The sequence below is a fragment of the Myxocyprinus asiaticus genome, chromosome 16 (genome assembly GCF_019703515.2).
Source record: "Myxocyprinus asiaticus isolate MX2 ecotype Aquarium Trade chromosome 16, UBuf_Myxa_2, whole genome shotgun sequence".
NCBI lineage: Eukaryota > Metazoa > Chordata > Actinopteri > Cypriniformes > Catostomidae > Myxocyprinus > Myxocyprinus asiaticus.
The window spans coordinates 12,156,521-12,169,541 of NC_059359.1; the positions used below are offsets into that span (position 1 = coordinate 12,156,521).

At 37.5% G+C, this 13,021-nt stretch overlaps 1 protein-coding gene across 4 annotated transcripts in view; it reads right to left on the reverse strand.

Annotated features, from left to right (window-relative positions):
- LOC127454482 (oxysterol-binding protein-related protein 10-like) overlaps positions 1–13,021 on the reverse strand; it is a 100,250-nt gene that overhangs the window by 61,329 nt on the left and 25,900 nt on the right. For all 4 annotated transcript variants that reach the window (XM_051721726.1, XM_051721724.1, XM_051721727.1 and 1 more), the window contains 2 exons: positions 3,740–3,962; positions 903–1,045 (listed from right to left, as the gene is read on the reverse strand). In XM_051721726.1, the coding sequence (XP_051577686.1) occupies positions 903–1,045; positions 3,740–3,962 (366 nt within the window). The remainder of the gene's footprint in view (positions 1–902; positions 1,046–3,739; positions 3,963–13,021) is intronic.

The following is a 13,021-nucleotide window of genomic DNA, read 5'->3' on the forward strand; positions in this document are numbered from 1 at the left end:
TATTGGTGAGTGGGCAGTGGGCGGGATCACACAGGCCAAAACATAAACAGAAATTCCAGCCCAGAATGGAAACTTCAAAGCAGAATATATTGGCTGTAGCATTGTTACCGGAGAAGCCAGTATTTCAACTTAGCATGTTGCCTAATTCTCTAATGACACATTATGTCATTTTATGATTTAGTACAGTAAAGATATTACATATAGCACCTTTAAAATTACTATTAAATTACTACTGTGATTACTATTAAAAAAAATTAAACTATTGATTTGAAGTTGTTGATTAAAAGTATGGAAACAATATATTGTAATTTCATTGCAAAATAATTTGATTTATGCAAATATGTAAGTAGTTTGAGAATGTGGGGAGACTGACTTGATTGTACAGTATTATTCGTAGTGTGTCATGGGAGTGAGCAGTTGCTGCAGAGCTCTTTTGGTGAGCTTTGTTCACAGCGATTCACTGATTGGTGTATCATTTCCCTTCAGGATCAAGGGTAGCCTTTCTGTCAGCTCGAACCAGTCTGGCCATTCTCCATTGACCTCTCTAATCAACAATGCATTTTAGTCCACAGAACTGCTGCTCATTGGATGTTTTTGTTTTTGGCACCATTATAAGTAAATTCTAGAGACTGTTGTGCATGAAAATCCCAGGACGTCAGCAGTTACAGAAATTCTCAAACCAGCCCATCTGGAACCAACAATCAGAAAAATGGTCAAAATCACTGAGCTCAAATTTTTTCCCCTTTCTGATGGATGATGTGAACATTAAATGAAGCTCCTGGCCCGTATCTGCATGATTTTATACACTGGACTGCTTCCAGATGATTGGCTGATAAGATAACTGCATGAGTAAGTAGGTGTACAGGTGTTCCTTATAAAGCACTCATTTAGTGTATGTGTACCTCAGAGTCTATAAGATGTTCTTTGTTCCTGTGTGCTGGCGAATGGGGTTGATGTCTAACAAAGGTGTTGTGGCCTGTTAATTCTCCGTTCTTCACTTGGTCTTCTGAGGGAGCCTTGGGCCTTGACCAGCCAGAGATGTTATCTGCATAAACACACATCCCAGGTTTATTGCAAAAGCTCTCATGAAAATTCACAAAGGAGCAAAAACACAGCAAAATCAAATCAACAACAGCAATAAAATTCCAGTGGATTTAAAGGTGAAGTGTGTTATTTCTGTGCCACTAGCAGCAAAAAACAGAAACAATAATGATTTTTCTAAGCAGGTTTCTCTGCACATCTGCCAATTTTTGGGGTAAACAGGTGGCCCCGCCCTACACTCAATTCTTTGGTTGAGCCAGAGGTTGGGCCATTGAAACAAAACATTGTTTTGAAAGTGTTACAGTGGTACAATGTTTACAATCTTTGAAAAGTCAACCTACGAATGGCTTACTTATTATAGCTGTCTAAGGATATAGCAGAAAGTATTTAAAATGGAAAAATATACACGTCACTTTTCAACATATTGCCATTTGTAAATAAATAGTACATGATTTAGTAGTTTGTAAAAGTTAGCAATAGTAACTAATAATAAATATGATCATATAAATATTATTAGTTTATAAAATAAATAAATATGATATGATTTATTCAATATTAATAATAAATATTTTATTTATTAATAAAACATCTATTAGTCTTAAAATCAGGCTTACGAAACTTCATACTGTATAAGTACAGTTATGATGCTTGATTCTTTGATTACACAAAAATGCAATATTATATGACATAACTAGCTATATAACAGGGGAAAGTATTTAAAATAGAAAATTATATACACTTCACTTTTAAAATGTAATATTGCCATTTCTTCATCCACAATTCACTATTAATAAATACAGTAGTGGCCAAAAATATTGGCACCCTTGGTAAATATGAGCAAAGAAGTCTGTGAAAAAAACAACAAAAAATTCACAAACATCTAACCTTTAATTGAAGTAAAACAACTGAAAGAGGGGAAATATCTCATTGTTAAATAAATATTTGTTCACCAAAACATGTTGGCCACAATTATTGGCACCCCTAGAAATTCTTATGAGTAAAATATATCTGAAGTATATTCCCATATTCAGCCATGACTTCCTGTTTTACAGGGGTATATATATTTGAGGTAACACATAGGCCAAATTCCCTTAATCATCATTCACAGAGGGTTAGACTAAAGAATATATTTTTGATGTGCGGCAAAAGGTTGTTAAGCTTCAAAAAATGGGAAGTGGCTATAAGAAAATAGACAAAGCATTGAAAATGCCAATTTCCACCATCAATGCAATAATTAATAAGTTCCAATCAACTGGAGATCTTAGAATCGACCTGGAAAAGGACGTGTGTCTATATTGTCTCCACGCACAGTGAGGAGGATTCAAGTGGTCAAAGAATCTCCAAGGATCACAGCTGGAGAATTGCGGAAATGAGTTGGGTCTTGAGGTCAGAAAGTCGAAAATCATCTATTTCACCACAAGTTCTTTGAGAGGGTTTCAAGAAAAAAAGCCTCTGCTCTCATCCAAAAACAAACTCAAGGATCTTCAGTTTGCCAGACACTACTGGAACTTCAAATGCGACCGGGTTCTATGGTCAGATGAAACAAACAAAAAAAACAAAAAAAAAAAAAAAAAAAAAAAGAGTTTTTTGGCAGCAAACACCAGAGATGGGTTTGGCGCACACAGAGATGAAATACCCAATGCCCACGGTTAAATGTGGTGCTGGATCTTTAATGTTGCGGGGCTGTTTTTCTGCCAGAGATCCTGGACATCTTGTTCGGATACATGGCATCACAGACTCTATCAAATACCAACAGATACAAAATCAAAACCTGGCTGCCTCTGCCAGAAAGCTTACAATGGGCCCTGGTTGGATCTTCCAGCAGGACAATGATCCAAAACAAACATCAATATCAACACAAAAATGGTTCACTGACCACAAATCAAGGTCCTGCCATGGCCATCCCAGCCCCCTGACCTGAACCCCATAGAACATTTGTGAGGTGAACTGAAGAGGAGAGTCCACCAACATGGACCTCTGAATTTGAAGGATCTCTAGAGATTCTATATGGAGGAATGGTCTCAGATCACTTGCCATGTGTTCTCCAACCTCATTAAGCATTATAAGAGAAGACTCAGAGCTGTTATCTTGGCAAAGGGAGGTTGCAAAAAGTATTGAATAAAAGGGTGCCAATAATTATTGCCAATGCATTTTGGAGAAAAATGTTTATTTAATAATGAGATATTTCCCCTGTTTCAATTGTTTTACTTCAATTAAAGGTTAGAATTTTGTGATTTTTTTGAATGAATAAATCAAAAGGATAAACAATGCAGATTTTTTTTCACAGCCTTTGCTCATATTTACCAAGGGTGCCAATATTTTTGGCCACAGCTGTAAATAGTAAATAATTTAGTCATTTATAAAAGTTAATAACAGTAAACAGCACAATAAATTATCATATAAATAATATTAATATTATAAATATATTAATAATATAAAATAAATACATGGATGATTTATTAAATATTTTCTATTATTATTTACTGATTATTATTATTAATAAATAACTTATTAACCAAAGCTACATATTACAGGCTTACATTACACATAAGTACAGTTATGGTGCACAATTCTTTGACACAAAATCCAATATTATTTATAATATAACAAGCTATATAACAGGACAAGCCATAAGATTTTGGCACATTCTAACACAAATCATATATTTCCAATGAGACAGACAGTGTCATATTCTCACCTGAATTGGGTCCCTGAGTGTGGCTGTGGGTGATGTGTTGGGCCGCCTGGCACACATTGTGCTGAAGGATACTCAGGCACTCTCCCAGACAACTGAGCGTGGCTGCAGACGTAGCCTTGAGCAGGAGCAGATCCTGATCCAGGGAGGACAATGGCCCACGGCTCGGCAGGGACTCGATGGAATTCACCAGGTTCTTCTGTTGGCCCTCTGCCTGGGACATGACCTACAGAGACAGAGCAACAGACAGGCCTCTCAGGAACATTATCGTTGATTCCATTTGGATTTCAAAACATTTGAATTAAATCAATTTAAACAGCAAATATTTGAACTTAAAGCTACAGTACTTAAGTTGGGCTCTCCAATATCCACAAAATAGCCCTCGAGTATATCAATCCTTGATGAGAATGCACTTAAAAACTGTCCAAATTTAAATGTGCTGCATTGAAATTTAAAATCAGCAAATCCAGTCAATTTGAAAACAACTGGCCTCTTTGAAAATGCAAAATCTTAGTTCATCGAGGAGTAAAAAAAAACACATTTCAGCATGCATTGTGCACACACAAACAGTGCACAACTAGTATAACTGCTGTAAATTGTATTGAAATACACTAAAAGTGTACATGTAAAGGAATCAGTATAATATCTAAATGGTTTTACCAAACAGAATTACAAAAATAATGGTTTCCCAAACACTAATCTGCCATTAGTTGGGCCAATCAGATAGTCCCGACTCCCACCCCAAACTGGCTGAGCCAATGTTGCTGTGTCAGGCTGGTCAGGATACTTAATGTTTTGATAGCGCCACAGTGCCACCCGGTTTACATTTTGTGGGGAATCAAGCTACAAATGGCTTACTTACATTTGCAAACGGTTTAATTACACACTAAGGTGCTGTTTAGACCGAATGCTTCCTTTAGCTAAAAAAAAAAAACTAGACACAACAAAACTAATAGAAACAAATGTAGGTGTCCTGAGACACATTTTTAAAAATTGAAGTTAACCCATTAACTGGCACTGTCCCTTATTTGGGATGTTTTGCAGTTTTTTTGTTTTTGTTTGTTTACTGGACTATATTACCATCAAATCCTACTTTAATCTTGATAAACCTTATATTGTTTGAAAGCTCTAAGTCTCTAATTTGCCTAGTCATATGCCCACTGTTTTGTGATTTGAACGACTTAATTACAGTAGTGCATTAAATAGTGTCAAAAGTGCGCACCCAAAAAAAATATCTCATAATGGAAACAAGGACATTTATTATGAAATCGTGATGCACAGATGTGCAATCATCGGGCTTGCATTGTATCACAAAAAGGTTCATAACATAACATCCATCAAGAGATTTTGTACAAAAGTACTGAGAATATAAAGATATATCAACAGATTCTCCATGGTTGATGTATCATGTTTGCAAAGAGCATTATGATACATGTTCAAATGTTCTTTCTTTGCCATGTTTCCTTTGTATAACAGCCCAGCAACATGTTTGTAGTCTTTTGAAGAAGGTCTTTGTAGTTTCTGAACAGGGACAGCCCACCACCAGAACGTTTTGTCCAATAATGGGAAGCACGTCTCTTTTTTTTATTCTCCCCTCGTCCCCCTCCCCAGCCCTAGAGAGGTGGGGAAATGCCTGCCGGAAGGCGGGGCCAGAAGAACTCAGCCGAGGAGAGGGATAAATGCAGCGGAACGCAACAGTTCGGGAGAGAGAGAGCCACATGTAGTTGCCATGTGTGTTTATGTTTGTGTCTTTTTAAGTTTCCATTAAACATTAAATTTGATGGTTCGTCCGGTTCCCGCCTCCTCCTTTCCCAACCCTAACCTTGTTACAATGTCTTTCAGAAAAGCCAATGAACAGTTGCCGGGGCAGTTTGGAACGTCCTTTCCCGTGTTGTCACACCACTCGCAATCTTGCCTTTTTGAAAACATACAGCCAATGAAAATTTGTTTTATTTCAGTTGTTTTCAGACTTTTTTTTTTGTTTTTTGTTTTTTTTTTGTTCTGATGTTCAATATTTACTAATATAATGATAGTATCTGATCAATTTGAATAGTTTGATTAAAAAAAATAGGAGATAATTACTGGAAAATGTTTATTGCTGGGGAAAATAGCTGTAAGACTGTCACTATACATTTTTATAGAGACAAATAATTGATTTCTGACAGATTAATTTAGGTAAAACCATCTTAATCAAACTATTGTAATACATTCTTTCTTTTATAGTTTTTTTTCCCTTTCATACTTTTGATGTGCAAAAGGTCTCCAGATGATACTTTTGATAAGGACTGGACTAGCAAGCAACCATTCACCAAGTAGAGCTCGGATGTCACCAAATGTCCTTTTTTTGTATTGTGTCTAAACAAAATGTCAGTGCAACCTCATATTTTGTTAAATCTAGCTCAAATTTGAAACATAACTTGATTAGCCTTACGGCTTTGACTTTCTGTCATATTTAGGGTGACCAGGCACAGCTTTATATATATATATTTATAAAAGAAAACAAAGTTTGGTGCAAGCTTAATGCAGTACATTTTCATTACAATAAACTTAAGCTTCCATAACTTTTTTTTTTAACCCTAAGTATATTCTTTCAAACAAGACCAAGATTATGGCTGTAGTCCAAAGCATTCATGAATTACCAGCCTTTAAGTTTTTAATCAACAAGTAGAGCTTGGATGATATCCAGTGGCCATGTTAGGTACTGCGCCTAAACAAAACGTTATAGCAAACAAATCTTTTGGCATATCAAGCTAAAATTTAATACACAACTTTGTAAGATTTATGGCTTGAGTTAGCCTGGAGAGGTGGGGTGTCCAAGTCACATCAGCTACTTACTGGGGTACCTCAGGGGCCAGTGCTTGGCCCACTTCGTCTTCTATTTTATATATGTAAGGCTGGCACCAGAATGTCTACAACCAAAAGGCGCCATTTCCGGTAAAAGTCAAAGAACTCTGCGAGAATCAACGTCATAGAACTCTCTCACAAAAGCTGAAATCTACACCTGAATATCACCACAGTGTGATAAATTGCAAATCACCTTGCTGCCCCCCCTTCTCTCTCCCACTTCTCCCCTTCATCAGCTCTGGACCAACACAAAAGACACAAGATTTATATGTAAAAAATATAACAAATACCATGAAAACAAAGAATGCAACTGTATGTGTTTGATATCATTTAAGAGGTCTCTGTGCGACTGGTATAGTGGTCTCTTTCCCATGTTGATAAAACTAATGGTAACAAAGTTATAAGGTCTTTGCCAAATACTGCATAATTCTGGAGGTGGCTCCCCCTCCTTGACCTACAATTGAATTTATCTCCTGTATGTTAACAAGGTTAAACCCCAGGAAGTCAAGAACCCATTCACCCCCAAATCCTCATTGTTCAAAGGATAATACCATTTGGTACACAATGTTTATTCTGTCTGGATATTTAAGGAAAGTTGGCATGAAGTTCTGGGAATCTGTATGCAGATCTCCCATGCTGTACCGCTGCATGTAGTTTTGTCAGGTATGTTTCTTTGACTTGTCTTTTATTTTTAGTAATGCTTGTTTATTCTGATCATGTGAAATTGGCTTTGATTTGAATTTCTGCAACAATGTTTTATATCCTACCTGACAAATAAATTGTTATTATTTGATTTATTCTGAATTCCTCTGAAATCATTACTGGAGCTTTAATATAGGAGGAAGCCATTTAAAGACTCTCAGTTTGAATTTAAACCACTCAGGACAACCAGGTAGGACAACCACCTAGGACAACCACCTAGGACAGCCGGGTAGGATTGGAATTTCAATAGACCAGGGTAGACCATACTGGAGCTTTAATATAGGAGAAAACACTCAGGACAACCGGGTAGGAGAAAGCCATTTAAAGACTCTGTCACTGCTCACCGCCCGTCTTAGCAAGTTGTATGTACGTGACTAAGCGGCAATATCGTCTGGTTATGAGAAAAGCCAAACCAGACGATATTAGTTAACCCTACAACCACTGACTAAGAACGGAACTGGCTATCCATTTTCGGGTGGTTTACGTAATTTAATAACGGCCGGCGTAAGTCTCCAAAGATCAAAAGGACAATGAATAGAAGAGGATTTAGAGTAATCAATAACCTAAAAATGTTAAATTAAAAGAATGATCAGAAATTAATTAGAGCTTAAATATAAATTAGAGGTCAACTTAAAATTGGAGTCAGATTAATATAAAATTGGAGTCAGATAAAATGAATAACGGAATTAAATGTGAATTAACAATAATTGATTTACTTCAGCGCTCAGAAAAGACAGAACAACGCAGAGACCTTCAAGGGCAATTTATTGAAGTTCCACTCCGGAACGGATATGAAAATTATTTATCCAGATTCCCTTTTCCTTTTTTACATATACAACATCACTGGGACCCATCATTCAAGCACACAGGTTTTCTTACTATTGCAACACCGATGGCACGCAGATGCCTCTGCTCGTCTTTCCAGCCTGACGACCCTGCTGTGACTGCTCGGATTTCGGCCTGCCTGGCAGACATCTCAGCCTAGATGAAGGAACTCCACCTTCACCTCAACCTAACGAAGACTGAGCTCCATGTCTTTCCAGCTAACCCTGCTGTTGAGCACAACATCATTGTTCAGCTGGGTTCATCTACAATAACACCATCCAAAACGGTCAGAAATCTAGGGGTAACCATCGACAACCAACTCATTTTCACCAACCACATCTCAACAATAGCCCGATCATGTAGATGTACACTTTACAACATTAGGAAGATAAGACCCTTCCTCTCTGAACATGCCACACAATTCCTTGTTCAGTCTCTTGTCATATCTAGACTGGATTACTGCAACGCTCACTTAGTCGGCCTTCCTGCAGGTGCAATTAGGCCTCTGCAAATGATCAAGAATGAACCAGAACAGCTGGTCTTCAGCAAACCCAAGAGAGTGCATGTTCCACCCTTCCTTGTCTCCCTACACTGGCTCCCGATTGCTGCACGTACCAAGTTCAAGGCTCTGATGCTGGCATACAGAACAGTCACTGGGTCAAAGGCAGCTTACCTACAATCATTCCTGCAGAGCTACGTTCTCACCAGAAGGCTGTGGTCTGCAAATGAGCAGCGCCTTGTGGTACCAACACAAAAGAGGTACCAAATCACTTTCCAGGACTTTTGCCTTCACTGTACCTTGGTGGTGGAACGACCTTCCCTCTTTTGTCTTTTTCATGAGCACTTGATCCTACACTCGTACAAAAACAAAACAAATCTTGTTGTACTCTAATCTCTGGCTTGACTAGAACTTTTCTGATACAACTGAAACTTTGTAATGCAGCACTTTTCATGTTACTGTCTCCTTAAGATTAAGCACTTATGTTGTATCCTTACACATTTTGTACGTTGCTTTGGATAGAAGCATCTGCTAAATGAATACATCTAAATGTAATTGTAAAAAAGAACAAAAAAGCACCATAAAAGCATCATCGAAGTAGTCCATACGAGTCATGCACTATATTCCAAGTCTTCTGAAACCATATGATAGAGCTTTATGTGCGGAACAGACTGAAATTTAAGTCATAACCATACTCACATCCCACTGTTCACTAAATTGTATGGAAAAGAGCAGCTTGGACATTCTGCTATAAATAATTCCTATCTACTCCACAGAAGAAGAGTGGTTTTGAAAGCCATTCAGGTAAGTAAATGAAATAATTTTTATTTTTGGGTGAAACATACATTCAGTCAAGTGTGTCCAAACTGTTGACTGGTTGTATGTAAGTTTGTCCTTATTCTGTTTATTAACACAATATTGTGTGTGGAACTGGATGTTTCATGATAAGAGCACAAATGATCGTAATGCGAGTCGTGAGGTAGGGTTTGTGTTGGCTGTTGTCACTTCTTTTCATGTCATGTTGAGGGTAGTGACCATGGGCTTTTGTGGATACTGAACAGCTCTAAAGAAACGAGGGCAGATAGCTGAAGAATTGGAGCAGAGAACTGCAGGATATGACTCATTACTGTAGGTCGCTCAATACGCAAATCTCTCTCTTTCTCTCTCTACCCTATTCCTACACTTCAGTGATTGCAACATTATTACAGCAAGCTTTCAATTTAATAGAGGAAACTTAACGCTCACGCACAAAGAAACATTAGCCAAGTCTCCTTAAGATATCTGCTTGCCTCTCCAAAACCTATCAGGTCTTCTCTAAATATAGAACCTCTCAGAAAGGAATAAGATTATACAATATAAAAAAAGATTCCTGTACCTGAGGGGAAAATTAACCCTGTAAAAGGAATATTCTAGGTTCAATACAAGTTAAGATCAATTGATAGCATTTGTGGCACAATGTTGATTACCAAAAAACAAAATGCATTTTGCCCAAAAAGTGAAAAAGCAAAAATCTGGGTTACAGTGAGGCACTTACAATGGAAGTGAGTAGGGCCAATCCGTAAACGTTAAATACTCACAGTTTCAAACGTAAAGCCACAAGACGTGAAGAATATGCATGTTAACATGATTTTAGTGTGCTAAAATCACTTTCTAACATTTCAGTGTAAAGTTGTAAAATTCGATATAACTTTGTTGCCATGACAACATAACACTGTACACCATAAAACTCTAAAAAAAAAAAACATAAAAATCATTTAAACAAATATACAGATCAAATAATACACAAAGTTAACAGGTTAATTAATTTAAGTGCTTTTATAAAATAATAAGCTCCAAAAATTTGACCCATTCACTTCCATCATAAGTGATGATCACGCCCAGTAGACAGCATTGCCTTTCAAGGTATACTCTTTTGACCAGGAGCGAAAATACGAACACGTTCAATGTATGCGCAGTGGGACAGCTTTGTGATACGATGTTAGTACGATGCACACAGAACAGGACTGTCCGCATGTCGAGAAAATCTGGGCCGCACGCAGACAGTCTGCCCAGACTGTGCAGATGACGAAATTTGCTCCACACATATTGTGTTTCGATCAGCAACTGGACAACCAAAGTATACTTAACCTCAATTTTCGCTTTTGTTTAAAGAGGAGGGACAATCCGAAATTAATTTTTACATAAAAGTACTGTGGTAGTACCATGGTACTTTGATATATGCTTCAATAGTGCACTTTTCAAAATTAATGCAGAATTTGTAAATAAAAAAATATATTGTCAGCCTAAAAACTTGACTGAAAAGTTTAATTGAAAGATTTATAGTAGTATTTGGTATGTCCCCCACCCCCCAGTAGACTGCTCCAAATTTTCAATGTTCGGACTCCCATGAATATCACGGTTCTGAATGATTACATTATTTCATATATTACAATATACCATTGTATTTGCATTGTACATCAAAGAATACCATGGAACATGTCCAAGAACCATGGGATTGCCATGGTAAATGTCCAAAAATCCATGGTAGTGCTTCAAGTTAGTGAGGCTAGCCTGCTTCTCTTCCCACAGACACTGATGCCATTCCTAAATAATTCCCTGAAACAGGGATATCACACTAGCTCTCTCCTCCACATGTCAAGGACCGCTGGGATTTTATAATTACCATCTGTCTGCTACAACAAACTTTGAGCAGAGAAGAGATTTTGCTGTGCATGGTGCTACTGGCTTGCTCATAACACAGATCTCATGAAAAATTGATCTGGCTCTTTATTCACTCTCCTTGATCTGGTTCTTTTTGAATGAGTATTAAAAGGAAAGAGACGGGCATCACAGCTGTCACCTGATACTGAAGCAGAATTCCCATGATTCCTGTGCACAGGTTCTGTACTGATCACGCCAGAGCAGCAGGGAGATCAAACATTTACAACTGAATGAAAAAGGTGGTCAAAAATAGCATTAAAGGAATAGTTCACTCAAAAATGAAAATGCTATCATTATTTACTCACCCTCATATCATTCCAAACCCATATGAATTTATTTAATCTGTGGAACATCAAAGGAGATGTGTAACAGAATGTCTAAGCTACTCTCTTCCATACAACATAAGAAATTACTGTTTACTAACAAATGCTGGGCACTTCTGGGTTCTTTTGGCATTGCTCAAATTGAGCTGAAAATGCCCAAAAAGTGCTGTTTGTAGGGTTGAAACACCCTGCTTCTAATAGATTATTGGAGATTTGGGCTTCTTTAAATTTCCAACAAGGTTGGTGGATCAGGACAAACTAAGGATTTGTCAAATTATGATCAGTGCCACGGTTATCACGTTTGCTCTATTAAGACCTATTTTCTCCGCAGCTGCTGTTGGTAGATTTAAACTTTTCACGAAGGAATCGCGCAAACTTGTATGAAATCTTATATGAACAAGACAGCCATGTAAGATCTAACGGGACATCTCCACCACCACAGTGCATGGGGCTACTGTTTGTGAAAGGATATGTGAATAAAAATAATGTAATACATCTAAAATTATGTCTTTGCCTTTATTTTGACTGCAGTAAGTAATGTGGTTGTAACCCAACCCTCTATGGATATGTTGGAGAAAGAATCGCCATTGGCTAGTAAACTTTTGTTTTTACTTGCCAGACTTTTGAGGACATGTAACGTAATGCAAATGAAAAAGATATTATGCAAACCGGGGAAGGGGCATCTTCAAATATACGGTATATACTGTCTATATAGTGAAATTATGTGAGAAAGTTTTTTTTCGCTGTTGGCCAGGGATGTTTCTTGGCCAAAGATCTTGTAATTTGTGCACCTTGTCTGGGACCTTTTGTGTAATAAGTGTGCTGCTACGACAAGACAACAGATGACAAGAAACCTTGTATTGTAATGCGAACAGTACAGTGATTCAGGTAGTCTGACAGTTGTGTAGTGAGAGCACAGCTTAATGCGATGGTGACACCCGATCCATAACAACTCAAGACCCACTACAGCCAAATAAGGTACATTTCCTTTCGAGTGCACGCTCATGAGACACACAATGCAGTGAAAGGAGCTCAGTGCTAAAGTTCTTCTTGCCAATATGCAACTCAATCACTGGCTAGTGAAATCTGAACATTTCCTATCCAGTGGCTAATAACAGACATTTTTAGTCACACAGCAGGAAATTTGGTTGCATATGCAAGCAATTTACTTGCAATGTAGAGGGCTGTGACCCGCCATTGTAAAGTCTGAATATTCAAAATATTATTACTTATTGCATGTAGACCAATAATTTAAGTAGTAAAGACACATACTGTATGTCTGATGGTAGTTTCTTTTTCATATGCCATATTTCTCAGGCTTTAGAAGTGTGTTAAACATGTGAGGATGTGTATTCATCAACCTGTCACATGTCCGACAATCATTTAGGCGTA